The 18,170-nt window shown below is 38.2% G+C and overlaps 1 protein-coding gene across 5 annotated transcripts in view; it reads right to left on the reverse strand.

The window, feature by feature from the left end:
• Window positions 1-218: 218 nt before the first annotated feature.
• The window catches only part of SPAST (spastin), a 36,344-nt gene continuing 18,392 nt past the window's right edge, over window positions 219-18,170 (reverse strand). For 4 of the 5 annotated variants that reach the window (XM_079969511.1, XM_079969510.1, XM_079969509.1 and 1 more), the window contains 12 exons: window positions 16,546-16,679; window positions 16,133-16,226; window positions 13,408-13,482; window positions 12,438-12,509; window positions 10,898-10,973; window positions 10,433-10,524; window positions 9,948-10,027; window positions 8,647-8,689; window positions 7,866-7,945; window positions 7,400-7,470; window positions 6,343-6,383; window positions 219-4,222 (listed from right to left, as the gene is read on the reverse strand). In XM_079969511.1, coding sequence (XP_079825637.1) covers window positions 4,100-4,222; window positions 6,343-6,383; window positions 7,400-7,470; window positions 7,866-7,945; window positions 8,647-8,689; window positions 9,948-10,027; window positions 10,433-10,524; window positions 10,898-10,973; window positions 12,438-12,509; window positions 13,408-13,482; window positions 16,133-16,226; window positions 16,546-16,679 — 981 coding nt within the window. In that variant the 3' untranslated portion in view covers window positions 219-4,099. The remainder of the gene's footprint in view (window positions 4,223-6,342; window positions 6,384-7,399; window positions 7,471-7,865; window positions 7,946-8,646; window positions 8,690-9,947; window positions 10,028-10,432; window positions 10,525-10,897; window positions 10,974-12,437; window positions 12,510-13,407; window positions 13,483-16,132; window positions 16,227-16,545; window positions 16,680-18,170) is intronic. The other variant, XR_013836946.1, reaches the window with a different exon arrangement.

The following is an 18,170-nucleotide window of genomic DNA, read 5'->3' on the forward strand; positions in this document are numbered from 1 at the left end:
CCCATCCCTTGACCAAGAGATTATGGTTGGGGAACTTCTTAATGGCAAAAGTTACCTGGAAAACGTGGTTAGGTTGATAAAATACTTAGATGAAAATATTTAGAGGAGTGTTATATTTCACATCTGGTAGAACAAAGGTATTAGTTTAATTTTATCTACATGTTGCATGTGACAAGGGCTTGCTTTCAGCATTTGTAATATTAAAGTAATCACCCAAATTATTGTTTTAACTTTTTTATTTAGAATCTTAACAAATTGAGGTAATAAAAATTAAAAATGTTGTTTTACACATTTTATTTCATTAGAACTTACATTAATTTTTAATACTGTTTCAGAGAAACCAAATGGAAATAATCTTCAAAAATTTTCCATGATCTTCTTTCACATGAGAAATATTAACAGCATAGGCAACAGATCTGAAAGGCATGTACTAAAGGAAAGTACTAAAACTGTACATGAAGACAAATTGCAACATGTTATCAAGAAAATCAAACTTCTCAATCCAATGTGAACATTTTTCATGCTTTTACACATTTTCCCATTAAGGTTTCATATCTTAATACTGAATAACTATGTCCAATATTCAGAAAAAGAAGTTGGGGGTGGGGAGAAGCCATCTGAGAATTCTCATTGAGGAAACATAACATAGTCTTTCCACAGCTTTGAAACTGCTCAGTATGAACAGTGCTGCTGGTTTTGACAGGACTTTTGGTTTTAAATTCAAAACAGCTATTTATATCTCATGGTCCTTCTTAAAGGATGCTACTTTAGAAAATCCCTCAATGACAGAAAAGGTTACAGCTGCCTAATAGCATTTTCAGGGAACAAGTCAATGTAATCTACATATACATATACAAATGTTGTTCTTTGCTATGACTAGCATAATGCATCAGTTAGATGGAAAGTCTAATACTTTATTGTAGTTTCCTTTCAGCTGCCTAGGACTCCAGTACTATAACAAATGATACCTCAAATGGTCACATACAATATTGCAGTATGTACCAATAGACAAATCTAGTCATTATCTTGGACTCAACTCAAGTTATCACCAGGTTTTCTCTAATGGCTTAAGGTCTATGCTATAATACATATGAATTTAGCAACTACTTAAGACACCTGACAACAAGCAAAGGACCAAATCATATTACTGAAGTAGGGGTGATAGAGTAGACCCATTAAACTCAGTGGACTTTAATTCAGTTCATTTATTTTAATAGATCTCCTCTAAGTATTGGTTAACATTAGCTATCACCCTATAAGGTGAATGAAACTGCATTAGTCATGTCCACATTTGTCTTAAGATAGTACAAAATTAGGAGTGTAAGAGCTACACCATTAGGTAACCACTAGTTGCACCACACAGTTGTGTTCCCCAGCCCCATTTTGAATTTGGTATGTGTTAAGAGTTAATTTGTTTAACTGAACTCTGGATAATCTTTAAATAAAAAACACCAAACTTGAGTACAAGAGTGAAAGGCTTGCCATTCCCACCAATGGGAAAAAAAAACAAGAAAACCAAACTAAAACATTTGTAATTCCTGTGGAACAACTGGAAATACATAGAACGGTCAAACCTATTACAGAGCACAAAAGGGCATAAGGAACACTAGGATACAGAGAGTTGTATTTTGTTCAAGTAAGCAGCTGTTGCTGAAGTCTTCCCATTCAGTTGACTCATTCAGAATTTAATGCATCTAGAGCGTTAAGTATTGCTAGGTTCAAATAGCAGGAAAATTCTTCAACACATTTCCTGAATATTGCCTTTAGAGGGCAATTTCTCAAGCAGCAACGAGTCCTTCACTCCGGCCTACATAAAATTGCTTGCTCTGGAATTAGCTAGACTGGATGTAAGCCTGAACTCAGTTAGGGGTTCTTAGTCCCATGTAGTTAGTAAGCTTAAAGCAAACAATTTCAGCCTTAAGTTATAACTAATCAGTGACTAGGATCACCACATACATTTTCAAGACATGAACTATTTTGAGCTTTTAACAAAGCTTTTCTACTTGTTTATCTCATCCAGGTTTCCTAACCACAATATTCAGTTAGGAAGGTGATTCAAAATATAAAAGCTCAATGTTCTAGGAAAACATTGGGAATTCATGACAGGGTCATCCAACTTATACAAGTAAGATCTTTCCAAAAAGTTAAAACTATTATATTAGCTTACTGTACGTAAGATAGAATACAATTGGAATCACTTTACACACAATCATGTCATAATCACATCAGTGTTTCCTCACAATGAAAATAAGGTGTATGTCACGCATAAATTTATCCATCGTCTAATAAATAGCTCATGGTATCTATTAAAAAATAATGACTTTTCTGTCCATGTAGGCAGTCAACTTGTACTACCACATAGGGCCTACTTTACCATTCATGCAATGAGGGGCACTGCACAATATTTCTACCTTCAGACGATACAGGGAAGTGGCCTTGACCAAGAAAGGAAATCTGTGATTAGTTATGTATCAAGAGATGATACTCAATGGTCGCTAGCTAAATATGCATGACAAATTTTAGCCCAAACAGCAAGTAATGCCACCTACATTGAACTTTCAGTGCAAAGAAACTTAAAGATTACAAACAAACTAGAAGGACATTGAAGGCATCAAAGTGTGAGGAAATATCAAGTTTTTTTCAGCTTCCAGAGGCTGTTCACAATTAGTTTACTCGGAAGCTTCGGATACTAATGAAGATACCAGCCATTATAGATAACAGCCATTATAGTGAAATATCCAGTTGCAGTGCCTTAACAAATCTTGTTTGTTTTTAGCAACCACTATAGGTCTTAGAGCTATCTAGATTTTCATGTGCGCAACTAGCATGGCATTGCACTTTTAGCATGCTATCAACGCCGATAGCTTGCAATAGATAAAGAAGGCTATGTAGAAGTGCTCAAAGCCCCTCAGTTCAAGATCAATCGGTTTTATTTTTTACTTCAATGGCAAAGAGTTATATTTTTTCAAAAGAATTTTGACAGTCCCATTTCAAATCAATATGGTCAAATTAAATCTTCCCTAGAACTAGAAAGCATAATTTTAAACATTGAGAAAATATGCATACATTTATTCTCAACAGAATTTTCTTTGTTTCTTCTAATTTTCCATCCTCTTGATAACTTCCATCAATGTATCAAAGATGGAAATTTTCTTCTTACATTTAGTGTCCTTTTTAAAGTCAGCTGTGCCTCTACAAACCAAGCACATGAAGGATATAAAAAGTCTAATGCAATTAAAGAAGTAACCAAGACCACGATTACCAGAAGATTATAAAATTACCCAAGAAGAACCTTCTTTGGGTTTCTGTCACTGTAAATATGAAATTTAACACCAAAGAGAAATACTGCGGTCCTTTTATCCTTACTCTTGGTCTAAGAGACAACAGTATAGAAACAAGTATCCAACCACAGAAAGTTTATATAAATACATTAGAGAGACACTGCAGGAAGTGAATGTCGTAAAACTGGTAACTTTAATCCATTCAGAGTTTCATTTGGTTGAAATGGTCAGTGCTGTTCTGTGAAAGAAAGCTTTCTAAGCTGTTTTATGACTGTAGAACTCCAAGAGAATGAAGGGTGGCAGACCAGTTTCTTTGTGTCCCAGTATTCACAATGCTGTCCTTCCTGATGCATATGAAGTGTTTTTATTTGGCACATTATTGATACATAGGTAAAAAAAAGAAAAAAGAGAATGAATTATACTCTTACAATTAGTAGTTTACGAGAACAAAGCAAAAGCAAATGTCATGAGCAAATTAAAAAAGGGTTTTCCCAACTGAGAATCCTACTGGAATACTTCATCAACAAAATATACAAATTACATTTCCTACCATTGTTCAATTGCTAGAGTTCTTCCCCTGTGTCATATTACTGTGCTCTATCTTACAGTGCCCTGGGTTCTGTAAATCCAGATGTTAAGATTTATGAGATGTTGATCAACCTATTTCTATTCGTTTTTTCCTTAAGTCAGTTCCCTGTTTTAGTGCAGATATTTAGAGTTCTATAAAGTCTTGTAAACTCTGGTCACATTCCAGCAGCAGTTTGCATCAACCGTCCCTTGCTGGCAACATTCTTCCCTTCCTTTGACAAAGATGCATATTAAACTGTTGTGTCTCCAAAGTCCTTGTTCCAGCGAATATAAGCTTCCAGGGTCTGTGGGCTGAGACTGCGTTTTATTTTCTTCAAGGACTCAGTGAAGTCTGACAATTTGATATTTCTCATCTAGAAGCAAAGAAAGTTTTTTACATTAACCACCTTGGTGATGCTTGCTTTCTAAGTTGCATTTTGGACTGAACTGAATCAGAATATCAAATATGCTCATTTAGCTATTAAACTTACAAAAGTCAGGATCATAGGGAAAAGTATCAGTAACAGGCAGAACAAAATTAATCCTGCCTTAATTCCAGGTGTTGTTAAGACATGAGAACAGAAGTTCAGTCAAAATCACAGGCCATGAATTATTTCCTGTCACTAAAAATGTATTTGCTTGGCTGTGTTTTAAACAGTACAGTACATTTTGGGACTTGAATCCTTGGCCTGCGGTGTTTAAGTACAGTGGTACCTCTGGTTACATACTTAATTCGTTCCAGAAGTCCGTTCTTAACCTGAACCTGTTCTTAACCTGAAGCACCACTTTAGCTAATGGGGCCTCCCGCTGCCGCCGCGCCGCCACCGCACGATTTCTGTTCTCATCCTGAAGCGAAGTTCTTAACCCGAGGTACTACTTCCAGGTTAGCGGAGTCTGTAACCTGAAGCGTATGTAACCCGAGGTACCACTGTACTGACTAGGAGGCTACAAATCCTAAAGCCAAGATGGAGAGCTGCTTTCAACCCGAGTACTTGATTTCAACATAACCAACCATCCAGGAGCCTCATTTCTATGGAGAGCAGGACAAAAGTTGATGGGGCAAAAAGCACAAAAGAGGAAAAGATAAGGGCCTCTATGACCCCCCGCTTGTCACAAACCTCCCCCAGACATGTGGGCAAACAGCACTCTCTCTCTCTCTCTCTCTCTCTCTCTCTCTCTCTCTCACACACACACACACACACACACACACACAGAGTGTCTAACACTATACTGCTAAGTTCAGAGGTAACGGGGGGGGGGAGGCATAACTTCTCCCCACTCCAGTGCTGGGGTGGGTGTAAATGCTGCCTTTACACTTAAGGAACATGCAAAAGGCTTATTTAATCTTAGTGCTGTTGTGCTTGGCAATAGGCCTGGCGATAAGAAACTGTCCTTTAAGGGATTATTTCCATCTATAAATGATGTTGGGTTATTGGCAGGCAGTGTTTGCTAGGACAAGCTGGTGAGACAGACTGAGGGATACAGTAGTACGTCATTAAATTTGAAATGCAAAGGGAATGGGACCACTTTTAGCATGTGTTTATGTTATCAATCCTCGATTAGTATACAGACATCAGGCTGGATCCAGAATTGGCTCCTCAGAGTTTCAGTTGTGCTGAATCAAGGAGAAGTGGTCCTGCCAATTCCTCCTTCTATCTGCAGCCTCCTGTGACCCCTTGAAAGACTATCTGAAGGGCTTGGGCTCTGAGAGTTGCTTCATCTTGGTGGAGGTGGGGGTGCAGAACCTCTGCTGGATCCTGGTTCCATGTGCAAATGGAGTAAGACATTACATTCCCTGAGGGGCAAATTTGGCTCTATCCCATGTAACTTAGAGATCTTCTTCCCCATGAAGTATTTTCAGGCTGTTTTGTTGTCTTTTGTGGATTAGATACACAAATCAGACAACTCGTTGTCTTTTGTGGATTAGATACACAAATCAGAAACTCGTTTTAAAAGGTAAATTGCTGCAGCAGCAAGTATTAAAAGCTAAAACAAAATAAAAAAATTCATTCCAGTAGCACCTTAAAGACCAACTAAGTTAGTTCTTGGTATGAGCTTTCGTGTGCATGCACACTTCTTCAGATACACATCTGAAGAAGTGTGCATATCTGAAGTGTGCATATCTGAAGTGTGCATATCTGAAGAAGTGTGCATGCACATGAAAGCTCATACCAAGAACTAACTTAGTTGGTCTTTAAGGTGCTACTGAAAGGAATTTTTTTATTTTGTTTTGACTATGGCAGACCAACACGGCTACCTATCTGTTATTAAAAGCTAGACAGCTTTGCTCTGCTCTTAGGAATATCTCCAAACCTAAGTGAACACCACATTTACACAACCAATGCAGCAATAACAAAAATCACAAAATCATTATGAAAATATAAGGCAGAAAGATCTGAAAACAAGTGAGTGATTCTATTTCATAGAAGTTGTAAAAACAAAACAAGCAAAAATAACTAGTTGGTTTAGCAAAGCAAATCTTAAAACAGCATACCTCACTGGCAGACATGTTCTTCACCTGCTCTGGTTTTAGTTCTGTAAATTAAAGAAATAACTATCAAATGTGTTTTGAAAAAAATATCTCCCACCAGAAGTCCCAATATCTGAAACATCCCTATCTTAGTACTGGAAAGTGAAACACACTAAGTAATAGTCAAATGAGATAAGGCATCAACAGCAATCACCTGGTTCCATTATTTTTTCAGTCCCGATCTGAAAAATTACTAAGGTTATATTGTAAAATTATTATTTCTAGGACAGTATTAAAATAAAAAGAAATGAATTTGTATTTTAAAGCTTCATTCTATTTATGATTTTTTTAGCATTTTAAAACTGGATACTAGGCTTAGTTTTGTTGAGAGATGTATCAGATGCTTTGGAATAAATTGTTAGTTCTAGAATGTATATACAACAGAGTATTTATACTTTTATAAAGGTCCCTTTGCATTGTACTAGCTTCTGCCAACCTAGCAGTTCAAAAGCATACCAGAGCAAGTAGATAAATAGGTGTAAAGGTAAAAGACCCCTGGGCAGTTAAGTCCAGTCAAAGGCAACTATGGGGTTGCGGCTCTCATCTCGCTTCAGGCAAGGGAGCTGGCATTTGTCCACAGACAACTTTCTGGGTCATGCAACCTGCATGACTAAACTGCTTCTGGCACAATGTAACACCATGTCGGAAACCAGAGCACACGGAAACACCGTTTACCTTCCCACCACAGCAGTACCTATTTATCTACTTCCACTGGCATGCTTTCGAACTGCTAGGTTGGCAGAAGCTGGGACAGAGCAATGGGAGCTCATGTGTCACATGGATTCGAACTGCCAACCTTCCGATCAGCAAGTCCAAGAGGCTCAATGGTTTACTGCTGCGGTGGGAAGGTAAACATGTATCATGTAATCTCTTCATAGTGAATGGCACAATAAAAATCCTTCTCTAATACTATCCAGCTGTATTTTAAAAAATATTTGAAATCAAGGCTTTATCTAGCACAGCACAGAACAGAAAAGTGTTCATTGATCTCATTTTTTCATTAACAGGTAACCAAGCTTACCTCGTATAGGACCCAGTGCTGCATCTTTTGCTAATGCTGTCAAGTCACTCCCTGAGTATCCCTCTGTCATTCTTTGTAAAGAGAAAGTGAACACAATTTCAGTTTTTTCCTGTGGATAACTGCATTAAAGAAACTCAGCAAGTTTACAATATTTTAAGTCACTAGCTTGTAGCAAAAGCAGCCTGCTTTTTAAAAAAACCTAAATAAAATGTTAATTTAAAATTAGTATTATATTGAATGTATAATGTTTCTGTAATGAAAGTTTAGCTTTAGTATCAAACTGTCAGTGGTGTTATGTTTGATGGATGCATCAAGTATTGATATTTACATAAACAGCTAAGGAAGGAAGACATCTGCATGACATACTCAAGAGAATTATTTTTAGAATCCCTGCTGATGTGCAACAGCTGCAAATCCTGCTATACATACACCAGCTGTAATGAACAACAAACAAAAAGTTACTCACCTAGCTAGCTGTGCCAGCTCTTTTTGGGTTAATGGATTTCCTTGCTTGCTCAAAAGATTTTTTAGTAAAAGCAGTCGTGTCTGTAAGGCACAATATTCACTATTTATAACTATACAGACAAGAAATCTTGTGTAAGTTAATGTTATAAAAATACTTAAAACAAGAGGCCTGCCAAAGACATAAACTGGCCAATATGATTATATTGCACCTGTGCTTTTCTGCACTGGGTGCTAGCTCATTTCTGGGCCCAGTCAAAGTGTTGGTTTGGCCCCAGTAAAAGCTCTCTGTACTATGAGTCTAGATTACCTGAAGAATTACCTCCTCCCATATATACCAATCCAGATTGTAAGGTTATCTGCCAGATGGAATTTAGGCAGAAAATGGGATAATAGTAGAGAAAGAAGGAAGCACTAGCTATTAAGAGGTTTGCAAGAGAAAAGGAACTAAAAATGAAAGAGGAATTGTTCAGCTTGGGCAGTAACACCTAACCACAGACCTTTCTCAAAGTTTGAACATATGGTGACAACATCTGATTAAGATTTTTCCTCCATATGACTTGAAATCCTTTTTACTGAAAGCTTAGATTTTCAAAAATGTGAAAAGACAAGCAGATTGTGAGCTGGAAGGATGTATTCTATGCTGTAAACTCTTTTATAAAGCATGCTCACTGAAAATTCATGTTTGTAGCAATTATACGAAAGATTTCACTCTACCACAAATTTGTACCAAAAACAAGCAGTGGGGCAGTCTTGTGTACAAAATGCAATCACAAGCTACATACCTCTTCATTTGGTAATGATACATACACTCGTTTGATGAATCGCCTGAAAACACAAATATTGATACAGAAACTATGATTAGGGAAGCATGGTATGTAAAAAGCCTATTTTCTATATCATGCCACAATTGAAGCACAAACATCACACTCTGAGGGTATGAAAGAAGAATTTCTGTAGTAAGAGGATACTAAAAATAGCTTAAAACTACAACTACACATGAATAATTTTAATAAATGCACTGTTTTCACAGATATATTTTTGGCTAAAATATGTCATATGACATTACAGAGGTGTTCCATAGAATCTGATGCCTGAAAAATGCAACTGTCTATTAAATGAAGCAGCCAGTAAGGGGGGGGGGGCGGAATCCCTTATTTTAGAAAGCTTATAATTTGTACATTGTTGTTTTAGCAAATCCAATACATAATGCCTGTACACATGGCAGTCAAGACTCACCTGTAGATCTCCCAGTCCTTAATATTATTCAGCTCAAATTGTTTCAATATTTTCTAACAGTAAATTTGTACTACCTACAGCAGCCTATATCCTCTGCTGAAGAGCTAGCTTCATCCCCATCACACTTCTAGCCCTCATTATCTCAGCTGTGCCATTTGATGTGTTAAGTCACGCTGAAAAACAGCCCCATGTCCACAAGGAAAGTTGCTAATGAGGTAGCATCATTCCCAGCCACCAATATTAAAATGCTAGCATTCAAGAAAGGGGCCCCAAAGGTATACAAAACAGATTTTAATAATCACATAGATTGGATCCTATGATCACATGAACAAAGAGTTTTGCTCATGGAAGGGTCACTTTCTGCACCTGCTACCAGAACAGGAGATTTTTGTCCATTTTATTGCCCTTCTACAGATCCACAAACCTGCTCTAGAGGACTGGGGTGACCCTGCAGAATATTCGGAAAATAGTATGGGATGTGGCATGGAAAGGAGGGATTTGGAGAAAAAGAATCACATCCTCCCATACATTAGCAGAAGCAATAGGACTTTCTGTAATTGGAAAGGCACCTTTAGATTTAACCCTATGTCTCATACATTTTCAAAGGAAAATTGTAAGATTGTTTTATTCCTATTAAAAACATTCCAAGCAGCTATGAAATATTTTCAATAATTCCCCTGTGTGATACCACATCTACAGTGCAGATTCCAATAATTCTGTGCACAAACACACCCTAAATTATTCTTTGAAATACTGGAACCCAACACATACCAAGTGAATGATCAAGAATACCTACTATGCCAACCCTCACTATGTACAGCTGTTAATAACACATGTTTTAAAGTACCTGAGAACAGCATCATCAAGCTCTTGTGGCCTGTTAGTTGCTCCCATTACAAGTATTCGGTCTTCTCCTGAAGACTGTACCTATTTTTTTCCCAAAAAAGCAAAGCTTAAATATTTAGAAATTGGAAATTAATACTGCCACAAAATAGTTACCTGAAAAAGCTTAATGTTATAGATTGGTAAACTCTTAATTTTTGCTAAGCAATAACTTTGCTTAGTGTTACATATTATAAAAATGCAAACAACTTCACTGGTTTTCATGACTTCATATTGCACCAGTTTACCAGCCACCACTTTGGACAACACTTGAAGTTCAGCAAAATAGGAAAAGAAAACAGTTCCCTTTTCCCCAATAAAATATTCCTTGTCCCTTCTCTATTTGCTCTTCAGGATTAAAAAGAACTAAGTATAAAAGAGATAATCCACAGTTTAAACACAACAAAACGGTATGCATTGATGTAGCTTCATACCAAAGCTAATACTTACACCATCAAACTCTATTAAAAATTCCGTTTTTAAACGTCTACTAGCATCATGTTCACCTTCTCTTCTTTCACATAAGAGACTATCCACTTCATCTAAAAATTGAAAGTGGCAACATTATAACATTTCCTATAATGGTATATCTGAAGTAAGTAAAATAACTTGCATTTTATTCAAAATCTATTATTGAGAGCCATGAAGTTAATAACATATTTTAGAACAAGCATGCATGTCTTTTTTTGTCTTCAGTACATCAATACCAGACTTTTTAATATATATTCACAGAGCAGCTTCCAATATAATATTAGTAGTTCTGTAAACATCCTACTTATTTAAATTATAAAACAAATCCAATAAATGGACAAAAGCTTCTGATGCAGCTTTACCTGATCACAACATTAGGTTGCTTTACGAGTTAAAGTTTGAAGCTGCTTTACTTTTTTAAATACACAAATGCTAAAGTTTTACCTATAAAAATTATAGAAGGTTGAAGTTCTCTGGCTACTGCAAAAAGAGCGCGCACTAGTTTCTCTCCTTCACCAACCTAAAAAGAAGATAAGGCATCTACTTCAGAAAAACAGTTTGTTAATATGGTTCATTCTCATCCTTTTCATTTATATAAAATAAGACCAAGACCAAATTTTGACACCAACTCAGTGCTGGTACTTGTGATAGACGTTATCTGCCTTCCTGAATAAAAACCTAAAGTCAATGGTTTGGATCCCAACACAACCAATTTAAGGAAGTGCACGCAAGGAAAACACCTGGCCTTTCCTGCTTTTGAATTCCTCAAAAAGCTTCTCTTGCAGCTCAGGAGGCCTTCCTGAAGTTTGTGGGTGGGGTATCTGCTTGGCAAGCAGAAATTACTCAATCTTGTGCCAAAATTGGACAAAAGTCCATTCACTTTGGGGGCAATGCCCCCCAACAGGCCCCCTTACCACATCACACATTGTTTAAGAGGATTTCCCCAACCTTTGTTGTTGTTTAGTCATTTAGTCGTGTCCGACTCTTTGTGACCCCATGGACCAGAGCACGCCAGGCATTCCTGTCTTCCACTGCCTCCCACGGTTTGGTCAAACTCATGCTGGTAGCTTCGAGAACACTGTCCTACCATCTCGTCCTCTGTCGTCCCCTTCTCCTTGTGCCCTCCATCTTTCCCAACATCAAGGTCTTTTCCAGGGAGTCGTCTCTTCTCATGGGGTGGCCAAAGTATTGGAGTCTCAGCTTCATGATCTGTCCTTCCAGTGAGCAGGGCTGAATCAGGGCTGATTTCCTGAAGAATGGAGAAGTTTGATCTTCTTGCAGTCCATGGGACTCTCAAGAGTCTCCTCCAGCACCATAATTCAAAAGTATCCATTCTTTGGTGATCAGCCTTCTTTATGGTCCAGCTCTCACTTCCATACATCACTACTGGGAAAACCATAGCTTTAACTATACGGACCTTTGTTGGCAAGGTGATGTCTCTGCTTTTTAAGATGCTCTCTAGGTTTGTCATCGCTTTTCTCCCAAGAAGCAGGCGTCCTTTAATTTCGTGACTGCTGTCACCATCTGCAGTGATCATGGAGCCCAAGAAAGTAAAATCTTTCACTGCCTCCATTTCTTCTCCTACTATTTGCTAGGAGGTGATGGGACCAGTGGCCATGATCTTAGTTTTTTTGATGTTGAGCTTCAGACCGTATTTTGTGCTCTCCTCTTTTACCCCCAACCTTACAAAGATGATTTCTCGGGGTGTATGTAGCTGCAGGGGGAATGCAGGTGAGAAACTTTCTGTGAACTTAGTTAGGATCCAAGCCAATAACTTTGTCATAGGTTTTGACAAGTTGCAGTGAAATTTAAATGATTTCATCTTCACATTTATTTAGAAATATGTGTTTATAGCAACTTTTCATTGCCAAATGCTCCTAAAAAGCCCAGGTGCCAGTTACATTTTTTTGAGCCAAACCTACATTATCAAGAACTCTAGGTATTTTTCAAAAGTGTACAACTAGAATATACAACTGCTACTTACATATTTTGACGTTAGACTTGCAGCACTTATGTTAAAGAAAGTTGAATTTGATTCTGCAGCCACTGCTTTGGCCTTGAATAGGAGAAAATGCCAAGTGAGGACTACCGCATAAAAGGTTTACAGTATTCTTACTAAATGTGTAAGAAATAGTACAATACAGTTATGGAAAATCCAAATAATCTATCATTGATTTAGCAATATATAGCATGTCATTCCCTAGAAGTGTGACATGTCTGCCAAGGTAGTCAGCTGAATTTTCAAATGCTTTATCTCTTCAAATTTATTCATAAAAACTGTATGCAGCTAATCTGAGGCTGTCAACCACTGTACAGTGAGGGTCATATATAAACTATTAAAACTGGAATGAGAACCAACTTCCTCTATTGAATTTGAGATAACATGAGTTTATGAAGCAAACTTTCCACTTCATTTTTTGTTTTATTCATAAAGTATTAGGAAATAAACAAAACAGTTTTACAAATCCCAATGTACCAAATGTGCTACACTAAAGCACCACAATGCATCATCTTATACAAGCTTTTTTTAAAAAAAAATGCCAATTTACTGAAAGATCAAGAAAAGCATTGTTTTTCCCCCATAAAGGTATACAGCTCATTCCTACTCTTAACTTAAAGAGAGTATTTGCATGTTAATACCAAGCACCAAATTCACTTAAACCATCTAGGGCCATCTCTCCAAGGATAAGTTAATTTACCCACCCACTCCCTCAAAGCTGTGATAGCCTAAGTAAAATAAGTGTAAGATGCAAGTTATCTGTACTTTCCTCATAAGATACTGTAAAATTTTCAGTATTCTTCCAAGCAGAGTGCAAACAGCCCAACATTAAAATACTCTCCTATTTCAAAGAGATTATTCAACACCTTTCTTTCATAAAAAGAGAAAGCAAATGTGGAAAGTTCTCAAAAAGCTGAGCTGAACAACATGCTAGAGTGCAAAACAGATTTCTCACCAACATCGTCTTTCCATTTCCTGGTGGGCCAAACAACAACAATCCACGTGCAGGAGCCCTAAGCCCTGTAAACAGCTGAAAGAATAGCTGAGTTACATACAGTTTTGTGACTGTAAACAAGCATAAGATTATATAGAAACTGGCAGTATCTACACATACATTTAACACTGATGTTTCTTTAAAATATATAACTTTCAAAAGGACAGGTCATCCAGACCACTGGAAGACCTGCTATCTCAACCCAGTCTTGCAACTTAATATCAGCAGTAGAGTAAGCATAGGGAAAGAGAACAAGAGGGGAGGGGGATGGCCAGGGCAGGCCCTATCAAAGAAGAAAAAAGGAAAGGAAAGAAGGACAGGGTTTTAGCTTGAATAGCTTTGGATCATCTAGCTGTAACACAACAGAAGTGATCTGTATGTAGCCCAGAGTTGGACAAGTTTTTAAAAAATACTCCTCTATGCAGGTCCACCTATTTTCAAACCATCAATTCCAGCATTCTGCTCTTCCTCATCTATTGTCAGAGCAGTCCTACATTTATCTTACAAAAAGTGTGTGTTTTGTTGTGTTATCAGCCAGCTACTCAGCAGAAAGTTCACTGCCAAGTAGTTCCTCCAATAAGCAACTCAGACGCAGAAGATACTATGGATAATGGCATCAAACGTCAGAAAGACCCAAGCAAATTAGCATTGCACCCGCCCCCTTAGAAAGGTCATCCCACAGGGTGACCATGAACATTTTCTGTTCCTTGTATTTATGGTCTGTGACCGTAATAGATAAATACATTTCAGCTTCTGTCCCAAAATAAGGCCTATAGCCTAACTGAAATGGATCAACAAAGCCAGTTTCATCCAAGAGTATCTAGAGTTGACTAGCCTTTACTCTCTCTCCAGTACCTTGCCCAGGAAAGGGATATTCTCCAATGGCCCATAACTGCTGGACATTTTTTCCAGGGCCAGGTTAACTCTCTTCACAGCGTCATCGGCTTTTTCGCGCAAAGCTATAATGGGAGGCGCGCGGGGGAATCACATGAAACTGAGTTGAAGAATCTTGCACCAATAGAGCTCCACTGGTCCAAGATTCCTCTACACAATTAAGGGTGATTTCTCCCACCCATTACTACCTGTATGACACATCCCATACTATTAAGTAGTTGCCTGCCCCCCTAGCTCCAGGAGAGGGTGACAGGGTGCTGCAGGAGGGAGGGGGGAGGGAAGAAGAAATAATTTGCAAGCTTCCTTCTGCTGACACACACTGTAGGTTGTATCCAGTGGCTGTATTTATATTAGATACCTAAACATAGAAGGATATTTATTAATATGTTGGCCAAATAATTATTTAGGGAAGCGGGTGGCACTGTGGTCTAAACCACAGAACCTAGGGTTAGCGGTTCGTATCCCCACGGCGGGATGAACTCCCATTGCTCGGTCCCAGCTCCTGCCCACCTAACAGTTTGAAAGCACGTCAAAGTGCAAGTAGATAAATAGGTACCGCTCTGGTGGGAAGATAAACGGCGTTTCCGTGAGCTGCTCTGGTTCACCAGAAGCGGCTTAGTCATGCTGGCCACATGACCTGGAAGCTGTCTGAGGACAAACGCCGGCTCCCTCGGCCTATAGAGCGAGATGAGCGCGCAACCCCACAGTCAACTGCAACTAGACCTAATGGTCAGGGGTACCCTTACCTTTAAATAATAATTTTGGACTTGCATTATGTCAGCATAACAGTATATATTTAACTTTACAGTGGTGCCCCGCAAGACGAATGCCTCGCAAGACGGAAAACCCGCTAGACGAAAGGGTTTTCCGTTTTGGAGGTGCTTTGCAAAACGAATTTCCTATGGGCTTGCTTCGCAAGACAAAAATGTCTTGCGAGTTCCTGCGGGTGTTTTTCCCTTTCCCCACCCCCTTTTTCTAAGCCGCTAAGCCGCTAAACAGCTGATCCGCTAAGCCGCTTATCAGCTGATCCGCTAAGCCGCTAATCAGCTGATCCGCTAAGCCGCTTATCAGCTGATCCGCTAAGCCGCTAATAGCGCTAATCCGCTAATGGGCTTGCTTCGCAAGACGAAAAAACCGCAAGACGAAGAGACTCGTGGAACAGATTCTTTTCGTCTTGCGAGGCACCACTGTATAGTGTTTCAATCTGTTTATTAGAATTTGAAGTTGTGTGTGATCAGCAGGTCTTTGCAACCTAATGCCCCCTCTCCTTCCTGTGAGATTTGTATACTTTGGCTGTCATTTTCTTTCTTTAGTGGATACTTAGTACCAAAATTCATAGAAGAGAGTTTTTGGAAATTTTGGTGGATGGGAATGCATTTCAGCTCTAGTGTGTGGTTTGTGATTAGCTACTACTTAGTATACATATTACAATGCTATATATAGAACACATATTAGATCTAAGAAAGTCAGTTTATAAATATTTTAAATAGATACTATGGACAAGAGGGCTACATGCAACCAGATAAGTTTCCCTCCATTGAATAGTTATAATTATTCACAACCCTACTGGGTTACAATGAAGAATCATGGTTTTTATTACTACTTTTAAGGAAGAGATGCAAATATAGCAAGATTTCTCTGGAAACAGTCTTGATCCTTTTCTTGGTACATTATGTAAATTAATCCCAAATTGTAAATGAGCAGCATTAACATAAATAGCATACATCATTTATACAAAGAACAGAAGGCTCTAAGGTGCAATATAAAAACTGATAGGAAACATATTGCTTACCTCAGGTCTAAGTGAAGGGAGAATAACAATTTCTTGCAGTGCCTGCTTAGCCAGCTCTTGCCCAGCAATATCATCAAATTTGACAGATGGCCCACTAACAGATACAGAATACCAATTAGTGCAACAATAGACATTTCATTGCTCTGGAGTACAGCTGGCTAGTTTTATACCATTACTGCCATTTAAGAAATCCATTAAAATTATGAAATTACCCACATTTATATTCAATGTTTCATTTCCTATAACCACACCTGCATGTTTTATTTAGACCCCCAAAACTAAATTCTGCTATACAGAAAAATTAATATGTTTTATCTTAATTGCCCTATTAGGGGGGGAAACCCACTTTTCTTACATAGCAATCTAAAAAAATAACCCTGTCTTTATTAAAGACAACCACTGATGTTGCTTACCTGTCTACTATTTCATTGAGAATAAGATTAGCAAGATTACTATCCACGTTTCTAAAAACCTTCATGTCTTTCTTTTTTCGCACAGCAGTTGTAGGAGTAGAAGGCTTGTTGGCTCTATTATTTTTTGGAGTAGCCTGAAGAAACAAGTTTTTAAAAAATATTTCAATATTGTTTGGGGAAAAAACACAAGGACAGCCCCCACTTCCTTGGAATATTGACTTTAAATCTGGAGGTACCACTGCTACTATGGCTGACAGAGCTACACATCATGAATTTGTTTAATCCCCTTTTAGAGCCATCTCAAGTCAGTGGCAATCACCATATATTTTAATACTGATTTCCATAAATAAAGGAATCAATTTCCTGTACTCCATGCAAATGTAGAAACCTCTATCATGTTCCTTCCTCCTGTTAGTTGTTCTTTTTAAAAAAGCTGAAGAGCTTCACACACTTTAGCATCCCTTTGTAGATCAGGGGTAGGCAACCTAAGGCCCGGGGGCCGGATGCGGCCCAATCGCCTTCTCAATCCGGCCCATGGATGGTCCGGTAATCAGCGTGTTTTTACATGAGTAGAATGTGTCCTTTTATTTAAAATGCATCTCTGGGATATTTGTGGGGCCTGCCTGGTGTTTTTACATAAGTAGAATGTGTGCTTTTATTTAAAAGGCACCTCTGGGTTATTTGCGGGGCATAGGAATATGTTCATATATTTTTTTCAAAATATAGTGTGGCCCCCCACAAGGTCTGAGGGACAGTGAAAAAGGTTGCTGACCCCTGGTAGAGATGCTCTAATCCCTTGATCATTCAGGTGGCTTTTTCATTCTGAAATCCTTTGAGATGGAGTAATCAGGACTGTACACATATTCCAAATGCATCTGCACCAGAGATTTGTATGAAAGCAGAATGATACGGGCTGAGTTAGTTTCAGTCCCTTTCCTAATCAATCCTTGTAAGAAATTTGCATTTATCATCAATGCCACACATTCTGTTGATTTTTGCATAGATTATCCACCACATTCTCAAGCTCTGTTTCCTGGTTATTCACCACCAGTTCAGACCAATCAACAAGTATGTTAGGATTTTTAGCTCATGCAACAATATTTTGGAGGTCTTGGACTCTTGAAAATTCTTACCAGGATATTCTATATTGACAGTTATTTTAAGCATTCTCCTTAATTACATGGAGAAAAATGAACAGACTACCAACAGGTGTAAGATTTTAAGAGTAATGGTGGAGAGGAAGTGGTTTGATAGTGACACAACATTTTACTATCCTGTAGCATCCTCTAATGAAACAAATTGTGCAGGTTTCTGTCACACTTTAAACTGAGGAAAACCCAACCATCTTTTCAGAAAGATGATCAAGGACAGTCAACTGTATGGACACCTGTTTTAGTTTCCTATTAGCAAGCAGTTGAATCACAAATGAAGCCACTGCGCACCTACATACCCTTGGAGCCATTTTGTGAAATGATTTCAAGCAGGCATAGCACTACCGGTTGCCTACTTCTAACACATGATCTCAATCAAAAAAAGAGCTAGGACAGTAAAAGTCGCACTTTTCTTTAGAAACTCTTTTTGCAATTAAAGACTCTAAGCTTTGAAATAAAGCTCTCTGTTGCCAT

Source organism: Podarcis cretensis (genome assembly GCF_951804945.1).
Source record: "Podarcis cretensis genome assembly, chromosome: 3".
NCBI classification, from domain to species: Eukaryota; Metazoa; Chordata; class Lepidosauria; order Squamata; family Lacertidae; genus Podarcis; species Podarcis cretensis.